General features: G+C 39.5%; 4 protein-coding genes across 7 annotated transcripts; 2 read left to right on the plus strand and 2 right to left on the minus strand.

Annotated features, from left to right (window-relative positions):
* Positions 1-749: 749 nt before the first annotated feature.
* Positions 750-6,019, minus strand: copz1 (COPI coat complex subunit zeta 1). Its single transcript, XM_084367799.1, has 9 exons — positions 5,911-6,019; positions 5,396-5,464; positions 4,634-4,715; positions 4,440-4,531; positions 3,501-3,556; positions 3,307-3,384; positions 2,181-2,232; positions 2,052-2,090; positions 750-1,382 (listed from the first exon to the last, which is right to left on the minus strand). The coding sequence occupies exons 1-9, from the start codon at positions 5,926-5,928 to the stop codon at positions 1,335-1,337; spliced, it is 534 nt and encodes a 177-aa protein (XP_084223925.1). The 5' UTR covers positions 5,929-6,019; the 3' UTR covers positions 750-1,334.
* A 4,500-nt stretch (positions 6,020-10,519) lies between these two features.
* Positions 10,520-15,894, plus strand: nfe2 (nuclear factor, erythroid 2). 2 transcript variants are annotated; one of them, XM_084367777.1, is made up of 5 exons: positions 10,520-10,652; positions 11,174-11,233; positions 13,404-13,529; positions 13,617-13,754; positions 14,536-15,894. In XM_084367777.1, exons 3-5 carry the CDS (start codon positions 13,482-13,484, stop codon positions 15,817-15,819), a joined length of 1,470 nt encoding a protein of 489 aa, XP_084223903.1. In that variant the 5' UTR covers positions 10,520-10,652; positions 11,174-11,233; positions 13,404-13,481; the 3' UTR covers positions 15,820-15,894. The 2 variants fall into 2 exon arrangements, with proteins under 2 accessions (XP_084223903.1, XP_084223902.1); XM_084367776.1 differs by having other exon boundaries at positions 10,520-11,233.
* A 65-nt stretch (positions 15,895-15,959) lies between these two features.
* Positions 15,960-20,174, minus strand: hnrnpa1b (heterogeneous nuclear ribonucleoprotein A1b). Of its 3 annotated transcripts, XR_014623614.1 has the most exons (12): positions 20,048-20,174; positions 19,041-19,157; positions 18,745-18,891; positions 18,431-18,641; positions 18,253-18,348; positions 18,095-18,151; positions 17,952-18,008; positions 17,729-17,872; positions 17,498-17,641; positions 17,345-17,411; positions 16,145-16,203; positions 15,960-16,069 (listed from the first exon to the last, which is right to left on the minus strand). XR_014623614.1 is itself a non-coding variant. In XM_084367785.1 (11 exons), the coding sequence occupies exons 1-10, from the start codon at positions 20,057-20,059 to the stop codon at positions 17,356-17,358; spliced, it is 1,029 nt and encodes a 342-aa protein (XP_084223911.1). In that variant the 5' UTR covers positions 20,060-20,173; the 3' UTR covers positions 16,869-17,177; positions 17,345-17,355. The 3 variants fall into 3 exon arrangements, 2 of the variants coding, with proteins under 2 accessions (XP_084223911.1, XP_084223910.1); XM_084367785.1 differs by lacking the exons at positions 15,960-16,069; positions 16,145-16,203 and adding an exon at positions 16,869-17,177 and having other exon boundaries at positions 18,265-18,348; positions 20,048-20,173; XM_084367784.1 differs by lacking the exons at positions 15,960-16,069; positions 16,145-16,203 and adding an exon at positions 16,869-17,177 and having other exon boundaries at positions 20,048-20,173.
* Positions 20,175-20,714: 540 nt separating this feature from the next.
* On the plus strand, positions 20,715-26,494 carry cbx5 (chromobox homolog 5 (HP1 alpha homolog, Drosophila)). The gene is made up of 5 exons (XM_084367797.1): positions 20,715-20,858; positions 21,421-21,583; positions 22,047-22,278; positions 22,934-23,034; positions 25,161-26,494. The coding sequence occupies exons 2-5, from the start codon at positions 21,453-21,455 to the stop codon at positions 25,300-25,302; spliced, it is 606 nt and encodes a 201-aa protein (XP_084223923.1). The 5' UTR covers positions 20,715-20,858; positions 21,421-21,452; the 3' UTR covers positions 25,303-26,494.
* Positions 26,495-27,601: the final 1,107 nt, after the last annotated feature.

The raw sequence follows: 27,601 nt of genomic DNA on the forward strand, positions 1-27,601 counted from the left end.
CATGCCAAGTACAGTACGAGGACACGTCTGAGGAGGGAGGACACATGATCTGAAACAAGGCCTGCTACCTCTTGTGGTTCAAATTAGGCATGGTGGCAACCAACACAAATCTCTGCTAGCCTAAAATACCTTCAAGTAATCTGCCTGAGAGCATATGGGGATACCTACAGATAGATCATTTCTTCTCCTGTAATATGCAGCAGGTAACACCGTGATGTAGTGCCCATTCTCACATGCGTTCCTCTCCAGAGCGTACCCTTAATTTGCATCAAAATGAGTGTATGAGGCTAGTGTGTGATGGGGGGGTGCACACACGTTGAGGAACACAATTCATGATGCACAAAGCAGCTCTCTACGGAGTAGAAATGAATCAAGTATGACTCCATAAAACTTATCTGCATGTCACAGAAACATAGTACGGCAGTAGCTCCTGATCATAACCGCATGAATGAGTCTCCTCCCTTCTCTACCTCCTCGTCTACAGCTCTAATGTACCTCAGCCTCGCACTCTGCTGCAGACACCAGGAGATGGAGCCCTCGCTCTAGTGTTTCTGGCTCTGGCTGAGGTCTTGCAGAACAAAGACCGTCTAGCATGGCACCTCTGAAATAAGGAAACACCAACTCTTAAAAGCCAGCACATTTTGCAGATATAAAACCTATGACAAATCACTTTAAGAGCATGAAATCTGCTCTACAATTCAACACACAGAAGGAAGACGTGTTAAGACATATCACAGCTGATCATAAAACAGTGTCAACAAACATTTATTAAAAGTATCAGATGATGGAAGATCTCCGTTCAAAACATACCCCTGGGTTCACAGGTACGACAACAGTACTGGTTTTAAGTTTTAATCGCAATATTTTTGTAATTTAAATGATAGAGGTAGTGCCTCAATACTCTGTACAGTAATATGGAGTTAACAACAAGGTGCTGTCATACAGGATTTAACTCTTGTTCAAGGAGACACATGGAATGTTGCCACAGGCCATAATGAGGTTTATCGATGTTTCATAGACAGATAGGTCTGTTTAATAAACACCCAGGTTCTGTAATGACAAAACAAAGAAACAAAAACAGGCGGCCCTGGTACTGGAATGTACGCCACATCTTATCCTCATGTTGATTATGTCTTACAATGCAAGCCTGTGCATAAAGAGAAAAAAAGAAACTTTGTCAAGCAGTAGTCCTGGGAGTGTGACTGGATCAGCCACCGGTCATCCTCACAGCTTTGATTGAAGGAGTGGAAATCGGAGGGATAGTAGTATGTGGATCAGTGCCATGAAGACTGGGCTGAACAGCGGCTCACTGGTAGACTGGTGCAGGAGTGACTCTATCGTAGGAGAGACCACTTGATCTGTTCTTTGGCAGACTGAAGAACCTGTGGAGGACAACCGAGTTTGATCAAGCAGATCACTCTAAAAACAAACATTTAACTGCACTAGCCAGTGTACGAATGGCTACGGTGTGAGATACCAAGGAAGTATCAAATAACACAAAATCAAAATGGAGGTGCTTTTTGTTGATGAGATTGAAGGAAAGAAAGTGAAGAAAAGTTGCACATAATTGTCAAAAACAGAGCAAAGGAGCATGAACGAGTAATGTAAATGAAGAGAAATATGCAAGACCTAATTAATCATCTTAATTCATTGAATGATAGCTGAATCATAACCATAAAGTATGGGGATTGGGGACAGCCATTAATCACGGCCAGAGGAGGGATGGCGGTAGCCAGTCTCAGGCCTCTTAAATGACAACATTAATCAAGAGGAGCTCACACACAGGCAGACTCATGTAGGAACTAAAAGACAGGAACCACTGTTGGCTACCTACCACTGAATTATAAGTAATCATGTACACGGTCATGCATGCAAGACAGTGCAATATATGACAAGCTAAAGGCGAGTGACAAAGTAGGAGTAGAGGAGAATGACACTGTAACAATGCCCTTGTATTCATAGGATCTGTAGTAACGTGTTTTAACAGTCAATAAACTAATGGAGCTTTTAAACTTTATAGCAGAGAGAGGAGCAAGGAATGTTTTTCTCACCTGTGTGACCGTTTGCTCTGTCAAAGGCACATCATCCCCCTGCAGAAACAATTATGTCATGTTTACAAGATGACATAACCAACATCAAACTATGTTGAATATTTCTGAGTGTAGAGGAGAGGAGCTTACTCTGAGAGCCACACGGTGCACAACTTGCTGCGGGTCACTCTCCAGAATCACCCTGCAGGAGGCAGCAAAGAGACAGAAAGGAGCAGTCAGATCACCTCTGCATTATCTTCTGCACTAAGGCTAAATTAAAAACAAGCCTCATCTTCTTTTGCTCCAGACTACACAAATTCTGGACCGACTTTTTTATGATTTTGACAGAGTACCAAAACCCAGTTAAAGACCCATTTATTGCTATATTTGGGGTCTCACCTGATCCTTTCCAAATGAACTCTTCACAATCAGAAATAGGGCTGCACAATTAATCGCAAAATAATTGAAATCGCAATATGACTAAGCGCAACATGCAAATCGCAAGAACTGCAATTATCTTATAAAAAGGTCAAATGTGTGTGTGTGTTTTAATGAAATGTTGCAGTGTTGCAGAGATGCTCTGGCACACAAGGCTTGTTCTCCAGATGTAATAAAACATGTTTGTTTGGCAGAGACCAGGATAAATGCCACATCATCATTTTACTAGTTTTTCAATGATAATGAAAATTGTAATGTAAAATTTAATCGTCATGAATTATATCGCAATCACGTCATCTGTCAAAACAATTGCAAGATCACTTTTTGACCATATCGTGCAGCCTTAATCAGAAATATATACACACACACACACACACACACACACATATATATATATAATATTAGCCTTTATGTCTAATTCCTCTGGAAATATCCATACCCCCTATCTGTATCTCTGTGGCTTAAGGATGCAATGTCTTTTCTTAAATTAGAAAAAAAAAAAAGTTTAACAGTGAAAGGCAGCTCTCCTCGGTTTACCCAAAAATGGAACTTTTTCATAAACTACTTTAGTTCCTTACCAACCTTGTCCGGGAACTAATTTCCCCCACACTGAATGTGACACACAAGAAAAAAAACCCTGACATTGTGAAAAGAGATAACTGCCTATTTTTAGCAGATTTACCAGCGTTTAAAAAAGCCTGCATATATGCGCTAATTTCGGTGTCAAAGTGGTACTAGAGAAAAAATGCTGCGTTAACACCGCAGTCTTTTTTTTTTTTTTTTTAAAAGGAGATATGACTTCGCATCAAAAGTTTCAAGCCACTCAATTCTTACTTACCCTCCGTCTACAATTTCATCCACCGCCAGGAAGAGCCCCTCCATATTCTCCAACAGAGCCCTCCTCTCAACATTTTTTCTACAGAGTAATAACAAATATACATGTCAAGCTTAACTTTTAAACATCAAAAATAAAATTTATGGAAAAAGTTTAATTGAAGTTTTGTAGAATAAAGAACAGCTGCCAAAACGTACCTCAACATCTGACTGAGCGAATCAAAAAGGCAATTGAGAACAGCCATAAGCATAAGCTGTTGATAATAAAGAAAGTATTAGAATCTGTTCATTTCTAATGGGCTCCCATTGTTTTTCTATCATCTGATAAAAACAAATCAGTCACGAAACAATCACTTGTTATGGAGTTAACAATATTTTCTTTACACCTTAAGGTGCCTCATTTCTTCCACCTAAGGCAAACTTTATATCCATTTGAACAGCCTGTTATAAATACCAGACACATAAACTGTACAACAAAAAAACAAAAACATTTTACAATGGATGACTTATGGATTGTTACTTTAATTACAAAGTAAGTATTCTATGTTTGTAAAATATAAAAAGCAAATATAGACAGATTAGTTCACATTGACAGACATTATTATTTAGAACAACATAAAATGCGTGCACAATATTGATACGGCAAAGAAAACCCACATAATAGACACATCATTTGATCTGATCTGAATACAGTTTGTCATTAATGTCATCCACACCACCACAAATGTCAAAATACTATGAATAAGTGCTTTACTCTAAATATTAAAATATCATTTCACAACCACAATTTTGACACCAAGTTGTAGTTGGGGAAAGGTTAAAAAGATTTAATGACTGCAGTATGGGCCGGCAAAATTAAGACTCATTGTAAGAGGCAGCTCAAGCTTGTGAGTGTTTTAGTGCATTGGAATATCACATTACACTGGGGAAACAGTGGGCAACACTGGGAAAATCAGTGGTCAAAATTTACTGTTTCATCTCCTCTGATTCAAACCATCACATTAGCTGTAAGAGACAGGATGGGATTACTAACACTTTTGGTTAATTGTTTTGTGTGGATTTGCTCATTGCTCAATAGTTGGGTTTCAACTCTTATTTAATCATGCTTCGTTAGAAAATCCTTAAAAACAGGCTTACCTCATTTTCATGGGAACTTCCAATCACATAAAAGAAGAGGTCTATGTTGCTCTTGTAGACAACAGTGAGGCCCTCAAGTAATGCTATCTCACCTGAGGACACACAAAAAGCAACAATGCATGTTATTGACATGAACTGAAGCGGTAGAAGTGATTTCTTTATTATTATTCTTTATTATGGTAAACACCACTTACTGTCCGTCCTGTGTGTTTTGTTGAATATGTTCTTCTCAAACGCCTTCTGCTCCTTCACGGTCGGGTATGTATCGTCATAATACTGTAAATGAATATAAAGCAAGTACATTATCATACATGGATATGTAAATCTATAACCAAGCACCCACTAACTAATTTGATTTTTTCTTATTAAAGGATTAGGCTGGTGATATTCAGTATTTCTTCTTACTGTCAATAAAAAACAATGCATTATAAGTCAGTCTGTCAATACTAACCCCAGCTGTTATCTGCTCTTTTGTAAATTTATCAAAAATTTGTCACAAATATATAGTTTCATTTTTACAAAGGCAAAATAATTACCAAAAAACAACTAGGCACTGCTTTAGCGAACAGTACTCAATACAGGAATATTTTCTTTCTAAATTTTGGTGCACTAATGAGTATTTACAGCATCAGAGGAGATTATGTGTAAGTGACTCAAAATAAACAGCTGTCCCCTGTGTTTATGATAAGTAAATAACATGTCATAGTGCAAAAGTGTTCTCTGATGTGTTTTAATAGTTTTTGGACAAACAACAGAGATCTATGTCCCAGAGGGATAAGCTCTGTCAGGTTTTGACTATAGAGAAAAACACTTAGAAACAGGCTAAATGCGGTGTTGGTTGTAATCTTTGAGGGACAGTTGTGTTAAGACAAAAGGAGAATATCACAAGATATATCCTTTGTGTTCAGCTGTCAACCAGTGAAGGTAATTTTACTCTCCACTTTTCTCCACCATACCTTGGCGTAAAGCCTGTCTCCATCATTGTCCAGTATGAGAACTGCTTTGACGGTGTACAGGGATGGTTCCTGTTGAGGTAGATTATTGAAACTCATTGATCAGCGGCTCAAACTAATCAAACATATTTCGAAGTCAGGAATCAAACATGAACTAGCTAACTAGTAACAACAAACTCTGTCAGTGCGGCGGTGAAGCGCTAACATGGGATAAATAAAGCAAACACAATTACACCACAGTCATATACATTTGAGCTTATTCTTGAAGTCAAAAGGAAGACATGGCACTTCCACATCACCAACAAACACATTCAACGTTACACAGGAAGCTAACTTCTCTGAGGCTAGCTGGTTAGCCAACACAGGCAAACCCGTCCACGTTAGTCGAGTTAGCTCGATAGCTAAAATACAATACTACGTTAACTCAACATACAATTACGTGAAACTGTGATCATTCAATGCTTCAATGTCACGTATACTGTGTCAAAAAAAATATATATAACATGGTCTAACATTACCAGTATGGGAGAATCCATCTTCTTTCTTGTTAGCAAACCAGCTAGCACTAGCAGGATAGCAGACGTGGGCTACGTCATACGTACAGTAAATTAGGCTCCTTCTCATTGGCTGACGCAGGGCGCTGCGTTGTACGTGCAGGGCAAAGAGCAGTTCACTGCAGTCAGGAGAGAAACACACGTGATCCGTGCTCAATGTGAACTGAAATGCTAACTAACCACTCAGTGGGGAAAGTTGCAACTTGATAATGACCCTCAGGTAAAGGCAAACACTGAATATTCTCCACAAACTTTATTTTGGTGTTAGTCTATCCTCTACCTTGTAACATCACAACCCATCTGAACCCTGTTGTTTTCAATCATAAAAGTAAAACAAAGTTCTCCATTTCCCATGCAATGTCTTTTTTAAACATTTCTTCTACAGCAGGGTTACCACTGAGGTCCATTTTAGAGTTCAAGTCTCTACTACTGGTGCTGCAGTTAAAGCAAAACTAACTACTATTATTTTTACAAGACTGTATGGTAGCAAAAAACGCTCATTTACAAGCCTTTTTAGCTTGCTCGTACTCATCAACATCTTTTTTCAGGATCCTCCTACATTTAACCAAACCCAATTATCTTAGTTCCCACTTCTGGGAAGCACTTGGAAACCCAGGCTGATGGGGATTTCCCTCTATCTCACTCCACACATGACATCACTGTGTGGCCTTACTGTAAGATATTTTTGGGCTTGTGTTTCAAATAATACTGGAATATGCAGAGTTTTGAAAGGAAACAGCGCACAGCTATTATTTAACTGTAAAAAGTGTATGGTAAAAAGATACAAACTATTTTGACATGGCAACCATGAAATGTTGCAATACAGCACTATGTTTACACAATTCGGCCGCTAAGATTTCAAAATGACCCCGACTGTAGAGACCACACTAATTTCTTTTGAATAAGTTGCATAAAAGATTTTATGTAGTTTCATCGTGCAACCCAGTGTTGGCAAATGACAGATACATGTAATTCCTTGATTCATAGTTGAATCAACAATGGGTGAAGCATAATTTGACCTCTTCAGAAAATCTACAGCACAAGACGTCCTTTTCAAGTTCAGCAAATATTTATATTTATAGTCTTGTCTGTAGTTAACAAAGATTAAAAAGAGAAATTAACAACATAGCAACAGATAAATAGAAAAAAGTGATGTGATCGTATGGGCTGCTCCCCTCTCGTCAGCGTATGCCAGCAACCACAGCAGTTAGCAGTTCCCTTCCTCAGAACCAAGTGTTTCTTTTATCAGCATTAAGCAGAGCTTCCGCCGACCAACATCCTCCTTTCCCTACCTAACCTCTCTGTGTCTGTATGACCGACCAGCCTTGACATTCATTGTTCAGAACACATGCATCTAATCTCATGTATACAATTATGTACAATATACACACACACATGCACAAAGACTTACACAGCCCCTGAAGTTACTAATTTCTGTTTAATTGTATTATTTGTAATTGTGTTTTCCAACACCAGTTATATTGGATGTGGATGCATGAATTTAAAAAATGAAGGAGCGCATAAAATGATCAGAAAACAATTGGGAAATACAGTACTGATGTTATGAAACACTATCTTTATCTGAACATCTTGAGATAAGCACTGGCCTGATGACATTCAGAAGAATGATGCAGCATGTTCAGGTTCCTCATTTGCTCTGTTTCAGGTAGCGATAAAATGTGAGCAACATGACGGACTTCATCTACAGTTGCTCTGAGGAGGACCGCGTACGATAAAGATCAGTGGATCGAACTCACTCTTCCTTTACAGTTGAGAACCTGCACATCATAAAATGGATGCTTCTACATATTATTGTTTTTACATCCCCTCTATTTGAGTTAGATATGAACAATGAAAAAAGAAGTAATATTTTCTTAACTTTCTACAGTTCATATCAAAATTACAACTAGCTGGTCGATCAATATAAGAAAAAAAGAAGTAATACTCCATCTGCCCTCTCTTTTTTTCCCTTCCCAGAAGCTGACTCCAAAAATATTCCCTTTTTGATACCACAACCCAAGACACACATTCATTTTGTTTAGGAGTTAGGTGGTTTTTCCACTCATGTCTGATACAGCTTTCGGGATGTTAAAACAAAACCAAAGATGCCGCATTCCTCCATCTTTAATGAACAAGTGAAAAGCCATGGAAACACAAATAGACAAATACAGAGGTGGGGAACAACAAAACACGTCTGACCATTATTTCCACTAGATTGGATTTAGCACGCCCATAGCACGAAATCTGATGGTCATTAAGAGAATTTACGCCTAAGTGAGTCAACTGTGGGCAGTTTCCAGCCAACATGTCGGGTATATTTTTGAAGTTTGAAGCGCCGAGGTGCACAGTGAGAAAAGGCTGACTGTCCTTGAGAGGTTCAGGCGAGCTGAAGAGCAGAGATGTCAAAGACTAATTGAAGCAAACAAACACAAACAGAGAACGTGGGCGTTGACCTGGGAACTGTGTCCAGATTCAAAACCACTGTGGTCGCAGTAATAACAGGGTGCTCTTTGGCATGCTATGGCAGCGGTTGAGTCAGGGGCTGGGTGCTAGGAACTTGGGTTGGGAAGTCCCTTCTTTGATTCCTGGTAGACATTCACCTTTCTTGACTCTGTCAGCCACCTACTTTTTCCATCTTAGAACAATGACAGAGAAAACATTGAGATTTATGTCTCAGTGGGATGTGATATTGTAATGGGCCAGACAAAACCTTCCATGTTCTCATGGTCTTTGAATATACAGAGCCTTACTGAAAGTCTTAACTCTGTTTTTGTTTATTACTGGCCCTGAAATGTATATTTATTTTACAATTTAAAAAAGTCAAGCTTCATGTCAGTATTCAGAACAAATGTTACATCAATTACCCCAGACGTATTTATTATCCTCACGTCCTTTGTGTTCCCTTTGTAATTAAAAAATGCAAATGTTTGTATGAATTACTACTGCAGTGTAGATAAGGACATTGAAATGAGCTTTATCTTTTTAATGTCAAATGTAATGCGACCAGCTTTACATTTTGTTTCTGTATTCTTTATAATTTTCCTCCCCGGAGAAGCCAGTTTCTGTTATAAAATCAGCCTAAAGTGAACAAAGATCACATTTTAGATTATCTAACTTTTCACATGTGTTATTACTAAAGAGGACAAACAATTTTAATCAAGAAGCTTGTGTGTATGTATATATATTTTGTGCATATTTATACTAAATTGAGAATATTTGTAGCAATTTAAGTATACTTGTGAGCAACTTATTGGAGATTTGTTCAGGCTCCAATGATTTGCTTTTATGTTCGACAGTGTCAAAAAAGGTGAATTTGCACATTAGAATTTAAGAAGGAAAGTTATTGTGACGTCTTCTTACAAATGGCTTTGCATTTCTGAGAAAAAGAAGGCATTCAATGTCGTCTCATGTATATTTTTCAACACAACGCTTTAACAACAGACAGCAAACAACAACAACAACAACAACAACAACAACAGGGTTTTACTTCTTTTCAGCAAATTTACTGGTGATCCCTCATATCAGTTTATTCTACAAACGTGCATTTACATCTGTTTATTTTACAAAGTCTTTGGAAGGATCATTTTACACACACACACACACACACACACATATACATATATAATATATACTTACTTAAGTATAAGTCATACTTGAGTAAGAGTAAAGATAGTGTTAAAGTATTACTTTGGTAAAATTGAAAGTCACCCATACGAATAGTACTTGAGTAAAAGTCTTAAAGCACCTGATATTAAATGTACTTAAGTATCAAAAGCCCTATAAAAGTAAATTACACATACATTTACATGTATGTTTATTTTGTATTCTCTGGGTCGACTGATTATCGGCCTGTACAATTATCAGATCCAATATTCAGCATTTTTCTGAATATTGGAATAAGTGTTTTTTATTTATTTATTATTACTGATAAACTTAATTAATTGAAAAATGTGCTGCTTTGGCGGTCATGAATTGTAGTGGAATGGAAGTATAAAGTATCAGAAAATGGAAATACTCAAGTACCTCAAAATTGTACTGATACGGTACTTAATTTATGTACTTAGTTACATTCCATCACTGGCTGTAGAACCTGAATTAACTGACCCATATTTCAGCATGTCCATCTTGTTATTGCTGTTATCATCCAAATATGCTTTTAGAGGTGAAATCTATCCACCTTTTTGTACCTATTTATACAGTCTATGTGTCGTGCACAATGTACACAGTGGGGGGTCACTGATACAGCATGAAAGGTCTTGAATATTTCATGTGATGCAGATTAGTTCCAAAATGTAACATCTCCACTATCAGTAATTGTGCAAAAGCTTTTGCACAATGGGGCAGTTCTACATAACACATAGCCTTTGTGAATTCACTGCTTGCAGTGCTTCAGATCAGGGCAATGAGGGGATTTTTTTGTGAGGGATTTTAATGGTCACTTGCTATGTAAGACACGCTCCCCTCCATTCTCCCCCTGCTCCTCTCTCTCCCTTGGCGGTTGCACTGCCAGATAGAGGAACAATGTAGTCTTTCTTACCTGTCGGAGGGTGTACATTCCATCTCCACTAAACTAAGTCTCAATCCTGCCTCCAACCCACCCCTGCTCGAACAGGGCCCTCACTGCAATGTCGGCTCTGACTCCAGGTGCTCTACATCACACTCCTCATACCTTTCGTTTGTGGCGGATTTGAAAGGACACAGTTCTTGTACGGTTTGGCCAGGGCAGACACAACTATCTGGCTAGCTTTTCACTTACTTTGAGTCATTTAATCTGTTTTGTATTTACTGAAATAACATGATTAGAATCAAAATTGCTTACAGGATTTCTTTTTTGTTTGTTTGTGTTAGATTTGTAATCATGTACCTACTTTAGTGTGGACTGACAGAGTGTTTGTGTGCCAGACTGTTGGTTTGTGGTTTGTCGTGTGGGCAAAAGGGAAATTTGGAGGTTGGGGTGCAAGTGTGCTATTAAGGATACAAGAGTGCAAAAAAATGTGGTGTGGGTGCTTTACAGGAAGATTGCGTTTGTCTGCACAGAGCCATCCCATTTATGCCGGTGGCTGTATGTGTAGCTGAACAGAGAGAGACAGACAGTTGAATCAGAGATAGGGTAGGAGGCCTCGTGTGTTTTACTTCTTGTGATCTGTTAAAAGTAAGCAGACAGCACAGCATACGTGAAAAAGAATAGAATCTCCTTTTACTCATTTTTTCTTTTTCTTACCACCAGGATTGTGCCGGAGTTTTTTTTCTCTCATCACCTGTTGAAGAAGCAGAGAATGTTGCTCAGGTATGTTCATTCACATCTTCTGTCTACTGATTTGTCAGATCTTTACTTTTTCTATGACAAGTTTCCCACTTGAATGATGTCCTTATTACACTATATTTAAGTATATGTAATGCTTCAGATAATATGAAAGAACGTACCGACATATAACAAAGTAAGACTACTCAAAAATGTTGTCATATTGTTGTTGAAACTTTCATTCTTTTAAGACTTGAAGAATACAGCAATATAACGACAGATTTCCATCATGCTGACAAATACATTTTCACGAACTAGAATTAGTTTTACCTTACTGATTTCATTCTCACTGTTCTGTCAGCGTCTTTATTTTACTGACTGAACCAGTGAACAGATTTTTTGAGTTTTTACAGTGAATCATGATTCCTTACAGTATGAAGAAACTTACCACAAACAAAACATCAGTTATAGCAGGATATTGTTGTCGTAACCTCATGTGTCAGAACCTTTAGTAACTCGCCTTACACAGACAATAAAAGACTGTTATTAAAGCACAGTGTTTGATTTGAAGATCAGTAAGAGGAAATATGACATTTAATTAAAATATTAAAATAAAAAGAGGAAACAATAGTGGTTATTACGGTGATCCTGATCATGGATTGTATCAAGGTATAAGAATTACTTGAAAACTCGAAGATGCATGTCTATTACTGAAATATGTCACATTTTGCAAAGAAGATATGTCACATTTTGATCCGATACATACACAGGGGCCATATTTCTATTATTATTATTATTTTCATCAGATTGGAGACAATTAATTGATTCATTAATTAATCAATTCAACCCATTGAACCAAGACTCTCATCGGTGACACCTTGACCTAAATAGCCTGACTTTGATCATTTGTTAAACTTTTTGAATTTAAATAATTCTAACTTCAAGGGTATCTTCAGCCGCTTCCCCTCATCGTAAACACAAATTTGTTTCTGTGTTATTGTACGTAGAGTCGCTTCAGGTTGCCATCACTTTACGCATTTATTGAATCAAGATATGATATATCAGATATAGATATATCATGATATCGAAAAAGACATATGCAAGTAATTTAAGTTACTTTTCCTGTGTAAAGGTTAAGAATAAATTCATAATTCCAGTTCACACAAAGGTGAGTTTTAACTGACCTACAGTGAACGAGGAAGCTTTTACCATAATTTATTTTATTTCTTTCCTTGTTAAGTTAACAGGGGCAACACTGATTGTTACATAGAGGAAAGCAATGCAACAGATGCATTTGGTACAGGGCCATATACTGTATAGCCGAAGGCAGTTTGCACCTCCAGTCCCCGGCTAAGTTTTAAAATTAGGCTTAAAATGTCTAAACAAGCAGATTTAGAACAAAAACAACAGAAAAAATAAAAGATTGTGTTTTTGTGTATGCGTGTGTCTATGTATTGTATATGACTATGTGCAAATACGGGTGACATACGGACGTGTGCAGAGTGTGTGCAGAAGTATTAATGTATGGCATGTCAGCGTACATGTATGTGACAAGAGGATGAATTTAAACCTATTCAGTGTTCACATCTTTTTACTTTTGTTTAAGCCACAGATTCATCTGATTTTGTCTTTAACTCAGGCTGTAATGCGTGCCATAGGGAAGGCACGGCATGGCAGTTTTATTTATATAGCAGCATTTAGACACAAGCCAATTCAAAGTGCTTTACAGAGACACAGAAATGCATTAAAATAAGACCTTGAGAAGTGAAGAAAGCATTTAACTAAAATATTGTGGAATGTAAGTTGGAGACGCTTTAAAATAATGCTAATGGATATAGTGTATCTAAGATAGTTTAAAGATGACTGCCAATATATTAGCAATGCACCAAATTTCCCAAAACAGCCATCAGGCCCCTGTCTGTCTGAGCAGTGCGCGCTGTTTTCCAGCAGATTGTCTTATCAGGGGTTGGCATAGCTGCACCCTGGGACAGCTGATGGGAGGAGTCAACTCAACTGAACTGTACCCTTCATCTGTTCCACAAAAAACCTACACAACAACCAAACAGCCATTTATGCAGCACTGACATGTGTACAGACATGTAATGCACCGAGTGTTGTAGAAATGTGTGTTTGGAGGCATAGCGTGACTCAATGGCTTGCAGATATGTGGCCTGAGTGAATGTGGTTTTTATTTCTTCTTTCTGGTGTGTCAAAGTTTAGAGGCGAGGTAGGTGATAACCGGCTGCACTCCGCCCCGACCAGGTTGACTTTTTGCCGCAAGAGCCTGTCCTGAATGTGTTCAACAGCCAACTATGTTCTCCCACTGAGGAGAACCTGTGAGGTAGGACTATGATAGAAACCACAACACATAATCTGGCCTAAAATACACTTTTTTTAAAATCTGTATTCATTTCTTTTCTGTAACAAGGTAATAGGCACTCCAGGCAAGCTGTGTGGGGGAGTGTCCATGTCAGCTAATTTCTCTGGAGCCAGGTCTCATGGAGCCCCTCAGGACACAGAGATGGATGTGGCTTGGCAGGAGCTGATGGCCATCACAGAGCTACAGGTAACTCTTTAGCACTGACTGAATTATAGCAATGTAGAGATTTTGTTTATGTATTACAAAAAACATTTGTGTCTTGTCTAAGATATGCCAATTACTGTACGTTATCATAATACCTTGCAGTGCGCAGATATGCAGGTTGATTTGTTTTATGAATAAAAGCATGAGGACACTTTCTAAGAAGACAATTTTATTACTTGTCTAGGCTCCAAAATCACAGAAGCCTATACAAACCTTAGCAAATGTGAATGTATATTCTCAGTTTTACTCAGTAAAAGTATACTGTTCTCAGAGTCATATTGAAAGTAGAGTATAAAACACAACAGTTAAAATGTGGTTCATAAATGAATTTATAATTACCAAACATAAAATATTGTTTCATTTATACATACTTTGTATGTATTTTCATCTAGTATTATTTCAACTGTTGAATAGAAAGGCAACAATGGCCCGTTTGATTGATGGCAGGATGAAGAGATTGTGAGAGGGGGGCAAGTGCTGTATGTTGTTAGCGGCCCCCTGCTCCGCACAATAGCCATCTGTTTCCAGGTGAAACATGATCACATCTATGAGAGCCCTTCATAGGCTATGGGTGGCATGCTGAAGTGGGAGCAATGTGTTCTATAGACAACCAGATGAATTGTAAAAAAGACACTGTTTGACTGATTAACTGAGTTGTCTTGTAAATTTAGAAATTGCTGTTTTATTTATCATTTTATTGCAGTTGGTGTGATGTCTACTAATGTGCCTATCAATCATACCACTTTTGTTTTTGTCACCACAGTTTGAAGTCCCTGGTGAAGGCTCCTATGAAACAACACAGTACCAAAACATGGAGCCCATGGTCCCTATGGGAGGATATGGAATGGCTCAGTCCCATCCTGAGCCTCCTACTGCTGCTGCTTGTGAACTCAGCACTGCTGGGACTTATGATGGATGTTACCCTCCAGAGGCTCCCACCTGTCATCGTCTAGGCAACAACACAGAGGCAATGTACGGACACTGCGAGTCTCAGCTCAATCAAAGAATGCTCCCAGTCTCTTCTCACACGCAGCCCTCCCTCATGGCTCCGAGGGAACCGATGAACATGTCAGGCACCATCCAAGGGCACAGGAGGGCCAACGCTTGTCTCGCTCAGGGTCTAAGTCGGCACATGCTGTGGACTACACATGGACAAAGTTTGCACCCTCGCTCAGCTGATGACCTGGAGTCGGACTCTGGTCTGTCTCTGGGTTCTAGTCCACCTCTGGCCTCCCCAGATAATCCTGGTGGTGGTGGTGCACCAGGGTACCAGAGTGCAGACATAGGTATGACTTACAGTGATGGTGAACCAGACAGCATGACTGAACACGTCCGAGGAGCACACATCCATTACTCGATGGACTACCAGAATCAATCTCACTCATATTTACACTCAGGTGCACATCCGTCTTACTTTTCAACCCAGCCCACTTCGTCTACACAACCCGATGCTCCTTGGTCAGTTAAACAGCAGGGTCAGACCAGTGCAATGAGCAACTTATACATAGACTCAGGAGTGTCCAGCAGAGGGAGCTCACAGCCTAACATGTATACAAAACCACATGGAAGCATGTCCAGTCCTGCTCCAGTAAGCAGAGATGAGCGGAGGGCCATGGCTTTGAAGATCCCCTTCCCCATGGATAAGATAATTAATCTACCTGTGGATGACTTCAATGAGCTCCTGACACAATATACTCTGACAGATAATCAACTAGCACTGGTCAGGGACATTCGAAGGAGAGGGAAGAACAAGGTGGCGGCTCAGAACTGTAGGAAAAGGAAGCTTGAGAGCATAATTCACCTTGAAAGAGAACTGAGCCAGCTGCAGGCCCAAAGAGAGCATCTTGCAAAGGAAAGGCTTGAGTTCAAGCACAGCTTGGCTTTTATCAAATGTCGTCTTACAGACCTCTATGCAGAAGTATTTTCTCACTTAAGAGATGAAGATGGACAACCATACTCAATAGATGAATACTCTCTACAGCAGACACCCGATGGTAAAATTTATTTGGTACCTCACACAACTATGCAAAAAAGAGAGCAATGCTGAAGGATTGTGGACTGCCTCCTGTTATTTGTAATACTAACAGAAGGTATACTGCCTGATTGTGCCATATGAAAGTATATCAACTGGCTCCAATTACACATTCAATTCATGTGGTGCGACCCTTATAATTGACCAGACCAAGATTGCTTTATAAAAATACTTTATTTAAAAAAAATGTAAAAAAAGACACTGCACAGCAGTCTTCAGTAAAAATATAAAAAGTCTTCAGCACCAGCCTCATTGTTCTGCATACCTGTGAAAACACAATCAAGTTTAATAAAGCCAAAACTTCGAGAAAATGTGATGTGCAAGGTTTGATGATTTGTACCTGATTTAGGCCATTGTCACTGAAATGTAGTCAGGTTTTGGATACCATGTGGGAGTGTCCTAGAAAGCAGAAATACTAAATGAGTAAAATGTAATCTTTCAAAAAAGTTGTCATTTATGTTCATAGCATGCAGTATGTTGTAGTGCCTCTTTACACAATTAGGAGGCCAATTTTACCAGTCAACATTGGTGTGAGTCATAATAAAAACTTGTTTGCAAAGGTTACATCATTATTGGGCTACACAACTCACTACCAGCTAAATGACAAAAGCAAGACATACTATCAGTAGTTGAGAAGGCTGGTCTTACCTACAGACAGCACTTAAGCCTTTTGGTAGCTGCTGCCTGCTAGCCTCAGGATTCTGTTCTCACTCTCCCCTGCTTCAATGATCCTCGCGATGGTTTTGCTACTTCTCTCCCTCAGCTGGCTTCCATGGCTAGCCTCAAAGACTTTGCATGTAAGCTAGCATCCTCCAGATGATCATTGCAGAACTCAGGGTAGAGTCTGTACCAAGTGATGACTCTTTATGATGAATGCATTTGTACGCCACTCCTCATGAACCAGTATTGTAAATGCATTGACACGAGTATGTGGCGACTTGTACAGTGCTTCTCACAATAGTCTTTTCACCTCACATGTAATGTACAAATGTGGTCACCCACTTTGTGCAGCATCTAACAGTGAACCCTCCCTTTCCCAAACCACTAAAGAGGACTAACGAGACTTTTTTAAAAAAAACTGAAAGATGGTTTATTTCAGCTTGATTTGATTCAATACAAATAAAAACCAGACTCAAAGAAAATCTACATAAAACCTCAGTGGAATGCTTAGTTTCCAGAAAACACAGTTTGATGAAAAAACACAAAACGTTTAAATGAAGACCCTCCATGATTTATCTACTGTTCATATCTTCTTGCAGCAGCTGTAACCTGCCACAACTGTTTGGCTGAGCAGATTTAGGAGGTAAACCTGCAGCTGCCCTGTCACTTCGCTTGCTCTCCTCTCCTTGCTCTCCTCTCCTAAGTACTCAGTCCTGTTGAACAATACGGAACAACATTGTTAACTGTGCACTGACTTTGTATGACCTGACATCCAGAGTGAATTTCTTTTTAATCGTTAGCTACACTTAACGAGTCCCTGCGACTACAAACTCTGGTTTTATGATACAGAAATAGTTCAGGCATGCCTTCAAGTACTTACCACTTCACATTTTAAAATCGTCCTGTGCGGCCATATCCACCATTGTTTGAGCTACTTCCATAGCCACCTTGAAGAAAAAGAATAATTCCGTTAAGAAAGACTATGCAAATTGTACCACACGCGCAATCATTGCTTCCGTCTGTTCAAACTTACCGAAGCTCCTGCCGCCACCACCACCGCCGCCGCCATAGTTGTTCTTCATCGGTCCAAAGTTGGAGGCCTGGGGGTCGTAATGGCCCATGTTGTTGTAGTTATTTCCTCCGCCGCCGCCACCACCGCCGCCGCCTCCACAGTTACCTATGATTAAGTCATTAGGTTCATCTTAAACCATAACTTGGGCATGGCAGATTTAGTGTTTAGAGGTAAGGAAAGCCAAACACTTACCATAACCATTGCTTTCATAACCGTTTCCTCCATAGCCGCCGCCACCACCGCCTCCACCACCCTGGTTGTAGCCACCCTGGTTGTACCCCCGGTTACCGCCATTGTTATAGCCACCGGGACCACCAGGACCACCACCTCCATAGCCTACAACATACATTCTTTGATTACAGGTCGAAACTGCAATAGTGAAAAATACTCAGACCAGACAAAATTGCTCACTTACCACCATCTCCTCCATTACAGTTGTAAGGACCATCTCCATATCTACCACCTCTGCCACCTGAAATGAAAGGGTATAATCCAGACTCAGACATCATACTTGCATAATTTAAAAAACATGTTAAGCCCATTGTAAATAAGCCTAACCCTGGTTGAAGCCTCTGTCGAAGTCGTAGGGCCTTCCTCCTCCGCCCCCGCTGCGACCTGAACAAAAAACAAACAAACAAAAAACCCATTAGCTCTTGAAGAATTTAGATTGCGCTAGTATAAGCCAGATTGGATAATGCAGTAATAATGGGGCATACCTCCCCTCATACCCATGCCTGCTGTCTGCATCTCCTGCCTTGTAAGCGCCTTCCTCACTTCACAGTTGTGGGAGTTGATTGTGTGGTATTTCTGGACTGTAGGGTGGAAAAAAGGTAATGAGCACTCAAGACAACTAGTTAAATCTTACATAATCTGCAATAGAAGATCTGTACTTACTGACAATCCTATCGACTGAATCATGGTCATCAAAGGTCACAAAGGCAAAGCCCCTCTTTTTTCCCGTATTGCGGTCTGTCATGATGTCAATAACCTCGATCTTCCCAAACTGTGTGAAGTAATCTCTCAGGTGTGACTCCTCTGTGTCTTCTTTGATTCCTCCAACGAAGATCTTCTTCACTGTTACATGTGCACCTGGCCTGTTTGAGTCCTGTAATCAAAGACATTTGTGTTATTACCTACAACTAGTCTCCCTTTATATGCAAATCATACAAAAAGGATGGGGTTTTCTTCAGATGATGAAGTCAACATACCTCCCTGGAAACAGCTCTCTTAGGCTCAACAACTCTTCCATCAACCTTGTGTGGGCGGGCAGACATGGCAGCATCAACCTCCTGTACTGATGAGTATGTGACAAAACCAAAGCCCCTGGATCTCTTGGTGTTGGGATCCCTCATGACCTAAAGACATTTCCTTCATTAGTCCCAATGTTGGCCACAAATCATAAATGCATGCTTTCAAACCATTAAAACGGAGTGAATGGGTAAATTGCTCAGGCCAGTAGCTTTTTTTTAATTTTTTTTTAAAAAGGACAATGAAATCCACTTACCACACAGTCTGTAAGGCCCCCCCATTGCTCAAAATGAGCCCTCAGGCTTTCATCTGTGGTCTCAAAGCTCAAGCCTCCAATGAACAGCTTGCGAAGCTGCTCCGGCTCGCGAGGGACCTGCACAATGGACAAAGCAAGGCATTAGCATTAGCTAGGCTACACTCACAAGTATTCAAAACACACACCGAGTGCGGCTTCGATGATGTCCACCACGTAAATAATAAACCACTCCTGTATTTGCACAGCGTGAACCGTGAATTAATCCCTGCGTCACAAATCAAAAACCGGGATAGGGTGGAGGAGGGGACATCGCCGCCATTAACGTTAGCGGAGCGCTTCTACGATTGTAGTTGCAACTCTTTGTAAGCACTAAAGGCATATGCGTGCTGACCTAATGGTTGCATTTTCTATACGATTACCGACGGCATGTTCGTAAAACTAATGAACATCATACATAACCGACAGATTAATCAAAAGGCCACGAGGCTCAGATGCTATAAAATGGCGGCTTTACAACGCTGGATAGCTGCGGCTGTTGTGATGAAAAATCAGTCTGCTGAGCATCAAGTAAGGATCCAGTGTTTCTAGTAATTCACGATTGTAAAATAAGAAAACACCCAATATGCAGAACACAGACCGCGAACGGGGTCCTGACTGTAATACTCTGATCTTTTGAAAGATTGCAGCCAATTCAATAAAGACTCCTTGTTTAGTCACGCGTGTCTGTTGAGATCAATATAGTTAGCATTTTCCACGAGTGCACCACTGCCATGAACAGTGAGCCTCCTGATTTTTATACATAACAGGCGGCATGAACAAAAGACCACGAGGCCCAGCTGCTATAAAATGGCGGATATACAAAGCTTGATTGCTGCGGCAGTTGTGTAGAAAACGCAGTCTGCGTTGAGCATCAAGTTATCACAATGATTACAAACAACTTTTCTTCTTCGTGAACCAAATATGCAGGCAAAATATATATAAAAAGCGCTCCCGCTTGCAAAACTCACCTCTTTCGACATATTGTAGCAAAAACCTTGAAGACTCCTTGTAATCTGACCGGAGAGAGGCGATGTGCGTCAGACGAGCCTAGCCCGATGTTCAACTGTAGAATAAATAGCAGGAGATACACCTCTGCCATGCGGTGATTGGTCAATAGTTCCCGCTGCAGTCTGTCGTCAGCATTTGGTGACTCTTCATTGGGCCAAATTCAATCAATCACGACTATGGGCCAATAACGTAACTGGGGGCGGGTACCTCACGGTCTAGACGATAAAATAATATACAGGCAATGGATGCTCGTGTAAGTGAAGGGAATGTTTTAGATACAGTGATGCACAGTGCTGCCAGGTCAGTAAGCATCAATAAACACAACATGATATATAAGCACAGATAAATAGCACATTAAAACAATAGATCATCAGTCCTAAATCATTCAGATGTTTCACCTGAGGTTGGAGCTTTGCCTTTCTCAGTGTACCAACGAGACTACACCTTTCATGGACATACACTCGTGTTTATCTATAAATGTATTTTTAATTAAGATATACAGTGCTAATGTATTGCAGAACACATGTCTGAGCTCTTGCAAAATTAATTTGTGATCAGTGGGAGCCAAATAAGTAGGTCATCAGCTGACCGAGGGGCGGGTACATTCATTGTGCGCCTTTAACGCGCGCTTTTTACGCACAACACCTTTATGTGAGCCAGGCTAGATGCTAAAATAGCCCCAGTGTTGGCCTTTCAGTCCGCAGGTCCACAAAAGACACGCGTTATCGCTGCGGTTACCCGGTCAGAACCAGCGGTCTTCACATCCGAAGGGTAAGGCACATTCAACACATCGATGAGCGTCATGCCTCTGCGGGCATCGCTCTACATTTACGTTTTGGTGTCAAATATAGCTAGTGTTAGCATGTTGGAGCGTTAGCTTGCAGGCTACTTGCTTTAGCAAGTTACCCTTTCATGCCCATTGATTAGCTTGTAGCTTAGCAAACAAAACATTAACGCTAGCTGTTATATTCTCTTTGCTTTGTGCACGAATCGCATTTTCTCTTAACGCTATTAAATCTTTATAGGTATTTTTACGATTGGACAGTTACTGAGAGGTCGCTAGCCAGCCAATTAAATGCTAACTGGTTTAGCTTTTTTCAGGTTACCGTGCCTGTTGCAAATTTGAGTAACTTAACTCACAATGAAATTATGCCACTTCGTTGATCAACGATAGTATTTTGCCAGCATTGGCTTACGTTAAAGTGTACCGACCTCTATTGGTAAGATCCTGCGTCGTGCTAAACTATACATAGCCGCATATATCGGCTAGACCTCTGAAAAGGATCATCCACATTCACCTTAACGTTAGCTTCTCCATCGTTTTCCTACACAGGGAAGTGCCATTGGCCTGCGACAAACTAAGCTATGGGCAAAAAGTCTCGCGAAGAGGATTCATCATCTTCTGATGAGGAAGAGTATGTTGTGGAGAAGGTGCTGGACAGGAGGGTGGTGAAAGGCAGGGTTGAGTTCTTCCTGAAGTGGAAAGGATACTCAGAGTAAGTTGTTTTACAGCCAGTGTGCTAACTGCTTGCATTTGCACCGCTAGATTTAAGCTACATCATCAACACCGTGCAGGAGCATAGTTTAATGAAAACATCACATGTATTTTATGCTAAGTGGATTTTTGTGTTATTTTGAAGTGTTTTATTGCAGGTTTTCACTTGGGGGAAAAAATGAGGAAACATTCATTAACAGCTAGTATTGTGGGTATCCTTACTCAATAAGACAGGGTTGTTCACTGCCTTCTTGAGTCAGATGCGGCACAAACATCCACTGAGAAAAATGCATCTGTTTATTGTAATGTTGCAAGGTTTGCAGATGAACAGCATTGTTAGGGACATCGTATCAAGCATGATACCATAATATTAATTTCAGTATTTCACTAATCTCTGATTAGTGCTGTCAATGAAGAGTTATGGTAACATTGGTAATGATGTGATGCACTGTGATCTTCCTCAGAAAGCACAACACGTGGGAGCCAGAGAAGAATCTCGACTGTCCTGAACTTATTTCAGAATTCATGAAGACGTACAAGAAAAGCAGCAGCAGTGGTGGGAGCTCCACACCTAGCAGCGGGGCCAGCAAATCAAGCACAGGCTCTTTAGGTCGCTCCAAAGACTCCAGTACCTCAAAGAAGAGAAACTCAGACGATGATGAGGAGGGAGGAAGTAAGCCCAAAAAGAAAAAGGAGGTACGTAATATGTCGGCGCAGTAGTTTTTATTACATTTCAGTTTTGAAATGTGCTCGGATGCAGAGCGCTGTCATGTCTAAGCGCAACATAATCTGATCTTAATCAAAGGATGCATTGAAAGTATGCAGTTGCATAAATAATTTGCGCGTGTGGTTAACGCCTTTTTGAATCTTGCACGATGGGGACTCAAAAGTGTCTTTCCTCCCGTGGAAGAAACAATGGTTAACTGTTAATACTCTTGATTTAAAAAACATTTGCATGATAAGTAACAGCTAATAAGTGTTCTGTTTAGAAGAGAGAGGGAGGGACTGTTGCTCCTGTAGGGATACACTTGAGTACCTTTAAAGTGTTTTTTCAAAAACCTTTACATATATTGACACATGCAAATCATTTAATCAGGATTTTTGCTGAAATTATGAAGAATTCCATATTTACTTGATTTTAGTTTTGCAAAGTAATTATTAAAAGTTACCTTTTCAAGTACATTTTGGGCTCAGTAGACCATTTTGAGAACAGCAGACACATTGTGTAAATCATGATTTTATTTGTAAATAAATCTAAACACGGTTAGTTTACAATCTTACCATTGGTTGTATACACCATAATTTTTGTATATTACTAAAAATGTGCTTTTCTTTTTTCGTTGTCTTGCAGGAGGAGATTCTAGTTGCACGTGGCTTTGAGAGAGGACTTGAGCCAGAGAAGATCATCGGAGCAACCGACTCATGTGGAGACCTAATGTTTCTTATGAAGTGGTAGGTGTTGCTGATGTGTTCATGTCAAAAATTTGCTTGTGGATCTTTTAATGCCCAACGTCAATATTAGAATGAAAATAATAGAAATTGTCTTCTGTCATTCACAACTTTTTACTTGACTATTGACTTTAATATCAAATAGGGCTGTGTTTTCAAACAGATGCATTCAATGTACCTTACCTACAATCATGAGAAAAATATCATTAACTCTCCTGCCCAGTTGGTGTCAGTTCGGCTTACCTGAGGATACATGAGCCTTATGTATTACCTCTAAGGCCTGTTGCATTGCCCTTTGTTGACATCTGTGATGTGAAAATATGGGATTTCCACACAAAGAGGGGGTGTTAAAGTGTGCTTTCTGGTCGTAGTTTGTTATAAAATCCTTGTTCTGGATAGTGAACACAGTGTCACTGAGTGCCGTGAACTCGAATGATGGCACAAATCATTGACTTTTAGGGGTCAATCCTAATTACATCAGCATGTCCAAAGCATTAAATCCCCAAGTTGAATGCTAGTGGTAGCCATAACAATAAATATAACACCAATAACATTAAATGTTATCACACAAGTTTGCTTTTCTCATATTAATACATTTTATATAGTTATTCAAAGCAATCAGCATTGCTGACATAAGATTCTCCATTTGTCGTTCAGACTGTTTAAGAATAGCCACCCCTGTTACTGACATATGACTTTTCCGGTAGATATGCACTACATCTGTAGCAGTGGGCTCAGTGAAGATGCAGTTTCTTGGTGTTCGGCATAAGTAAATAGATGTATCGGATACCACAAGTGATTCACAAGGTTAGGCATGGGCCACATTTGTGTGTCCTGTGTGGCTACAATTTGAGATACAGTTGTTTGGACAACCTACTGTATGAGCAACTCATTCTGCTAACGATAACTGCATTAATGACTCATAAGGTCTCTGCATTGGTATTTCCACTAAATGAGGTACTTAGTATTCATTTCTATTCCGAAGAAACTCGTATTCATGCTCCTCTGGTTTCTCTGCTTTGTACTGCGGCTGTTGCCTGCAATGGTTGCGGTCTGTGCTACTACTGTTTGCAACATGTAATGGCATGATTCTTTGAAACAGCAGCTCTCAATATGCCAGATTGCCACTGACAAATTACCCATTAGCAGCACTAATAGCTTAGCTGTCCATTCATATACAAACAGTAAGCCACACCATAAAACTTTATGTCATTACACATTAGCTAGATGGATATATGTATAGTACCTCGTCACTCATGCCTGTTAAGGCTCCATTCCAGGGTGTTAGCTAGCTCAAAATGGAGCAACAGTTGCACCATAGCTGTGATTTGCTAATTAACTTTTTTTTTTAAATAAAATGAGGGGAAAAAATCTTTTGCAAATATTAAAAGGAACATAAATAAAAAAAACACCACAGGCAGATTCACAAGCTTCAGCTGCCTTCTTTGCTCATGAGAAGCACGATTTATAATGTGGTCATTGTATAATTTACAAGAAAATGACACTGATTTGGTGGTAAAACATTATCTAACTAATGATAAAAGGTAGTCAAATAATAAATGGCACAAAAAAATTACAAACCTCCTCATCTTTTAAAGAAAACAACCCACAGCATCTTATTTTTATCACTTCAGTGATATACCTTAATCTGTTTCACAGAGTGGTGAACTTCACCCAATCTTTGCTTGTGAACAACTGAGCCTTTCCCCTTTCAAACCTAATCATGACACTATCACCTGTTAACAATTAACCTGTGTAATCTTTCAAACTTTTCCAGTCTTTTTTTGCCCCTTCCCTTACTTGTTTGAAACATGTTGCTGGCATCAAATTCAGAACGAGCATATATTTAAATAGCTGAAGTTGATCATCTTTGTACCATTTTCAATTGACTGTATGTCAAAAGATGATCACATTCTGTTTTATTTACATATAAGTGTCCCACCTTTTTTGGAATCGGGTTGTATTTACAATGTACAGGCAATTATGTGGCCTATTGGCATGTTACTGAAGGCTATATGATGTAAATAGTGTATTATTTGTCTCCATCTTTGAAAACTGAGATACTGCATGTATGTATGTATGAGTAAAATATGAATTTAAAGACAACTATTGGTCTTTTTCTCCTGCAGGAAAGACTCCGAGGAGGCTGATCTGGTGCTTGCCAAGGAGGCCAATCATAAGTGCCCACAGATAGTCATAGCCTTCTATGAGGAACGTCTCACCTGGCATGAAGACAGTGACAAGAAGGAGAAGGATGCTGTCACCGCATGAGTGCATCACCTCAGGAGGAAACAGGACCTCCTCCACTGCAGGGACTACCTTTTGAGTCAGATATTTTTCACACCCAAACCTCCCATCCTCCCTCTTTACCATGTCCAACAACAACACATAGACAGTGGACACAGTCGTTTTATCTCCATTCATGCCCCTTTGGAGCACAAGGGCCCAGACTGCTGAGAAAGATCCATCAGACAGGAGGAGAAGCTGTGGTGGACATGGGTGATATGCTACTGGGGTTAGGGTTTCTGCTGTTCTGTCTTTGTATTCTTTACCTTCTTTTTAATGTCTTAACACATCATGTTTTAGTCCGTTCAGGATGCCATTGTGTCAGTAAGGTATTTTGCATCCACGGCCATCTGTTAAAACCCAGAACATAGTCGAGAGCCAGAGGTGGTACAAGCTGCATTGACCACGTGTCTATCCCACATCAGGTGCACAACCCCCATGCTATAGTCTTTATAAGCAGTGCACCTCTTTGCTTTAAGAACCCACTAACATCACTGAAGATAAAACCGTAGTTGTGATATTCAGGAAACAACCACCGCAGCACTTTCCTGACTACATAATCACTTCCTTTTTTAAGACTTTTTATCTCCTGTAGATTTCTCAGTCTGTCCTCTTACCAGGGTATAATTACTCACTTTGCAAAGTTGCAGATGACACCGGCCAATTCTGTCTTTATAACGAATGATATCCTTGTTCCCTTTTTTTCCCCCCCTTTTAAAATGTAATTTTTATCTCCTCATTTCCAAGTTTAAACGTAAACTGTGTGGTGTTTTTTAATTTCTTTACGCTCTCACCAGTTTGAGAAAAGGACAATAAAACAAATTTTGCTCTGTTTTGTACCTTTTTTGTTTTGGTTCTTTTTAAGTGCAGTGATCTTTGGACCAGTCTGTTGCAAACCGGTTAGACAATCTTCACTGTATCCACATGCAATGAAACCAGCATTCATCACCAGTCATTAGGTTCTGCCACCTTGTGGTTAAAAGATGAAAATCTTTTGGACCAATTTATGATTACAACCCTGCGGTTTTAACGGTGTTATGATCTTGTTAGTGAAACTTTGGTATATTTTTTTTACAGTGTACAGTGGTAAATTCCACTTTGCAATTAGAGTACCGGTATTTGTTGTTGATATCATTGTAATGTTAATTTGAAACAATAAAACCAGTTTCTGATTGGATTATGCATATTGTGGGTTTTATTGAGATGAGTATTTTGATTGGTTTCGAAGTATTGCATTTTTTCTTTTCTTGAACGATGTTACCTGGCAAGCGGAGGTCAAATTTTTTACACAACCTGGATGCCGATTTTGTGCTTTGATCGACCAAATGTTTAGTGTGTACAGACTGAGCTCTTGTGTTTTTGTTTTTCTTTGTTTTTGCGACATTGTGTATAAAGGCTGACCCTCACTTTCATACATGCAGTACATTAATCACAGCCCTTGATATAACTTAGTTAGATTGTGTTGTCATTTCATTTCATTAAAAATAATTTTTCCTTTCAGAGTTTTGGCCCCAATTTTTGCCTGTGCAAATTTTTTGAAAAGAAGCCTTTTTCTTGTGTCAGCTAAATGTTACAAATATGTATACAGTAGCACCCTTTAATAAACATTTTCAGTGTTAAAGTTGCTGTCAGTTGGCTTTTGATTCGGGATGTAAATTAAATGTTGTGTAGGGAGGATGAGTTACTTTAATTTAAACCCACACCACTGGAGTAATGCAATTGCTGAGAGCCAGGAATTTAGAAAAATGCCATAAAAAGACTAATTTGATGGGAATTATTTTGGACAAAATGTGTAATTAATATACTACATTAAACCTTAGCTTAACATTAGGAAATCTCCTAAAACATGAGGAAAAATAACTATCTGTCCCGGGGGAATGATAAAAATCTATGAGTCAAAACTCTCTTGAGACAGAAGCTGTTTCATGTTGCCTCTGTTGAATGAGACCTATTTTTATGTCTTCTTTGTTAAAAATATCTCAGGAGCATCGGCTGCTCTCACTCAGCAGATGGCGCTGTTCAACAACACCCACGCAAAAGTTATAACTCCATTTTTATGCAAGTCATTCACAATCCAAACTCTTAAAGTTGCTTATTAATGATTCTTGTCTGAACAGCCTAAATGGATCATTATGCTGCTTTTACAGTGACATGGATTCATGTCATGTTTACTGACTAACATAACATCTCTGTCTATATGTCAAATGGCTTCTGAGTCATTTTTTGCTGTTTTTAACATGTGCTGAACCCACCTGTAGATGCACAAAATGCCAGCCATGGAGTC

The sequence above is a fragment of the Pagrus pagrus genome, assembly GCF_965226575.1.
Source record: "Pagrus pagrus genome assembly, chromosome: 11".
NCBI lineage: Eukaryota > Metazoa > Chordata > Actinopteri > Spariformes > Sparidae > Pagrus > Pagrus pagrus.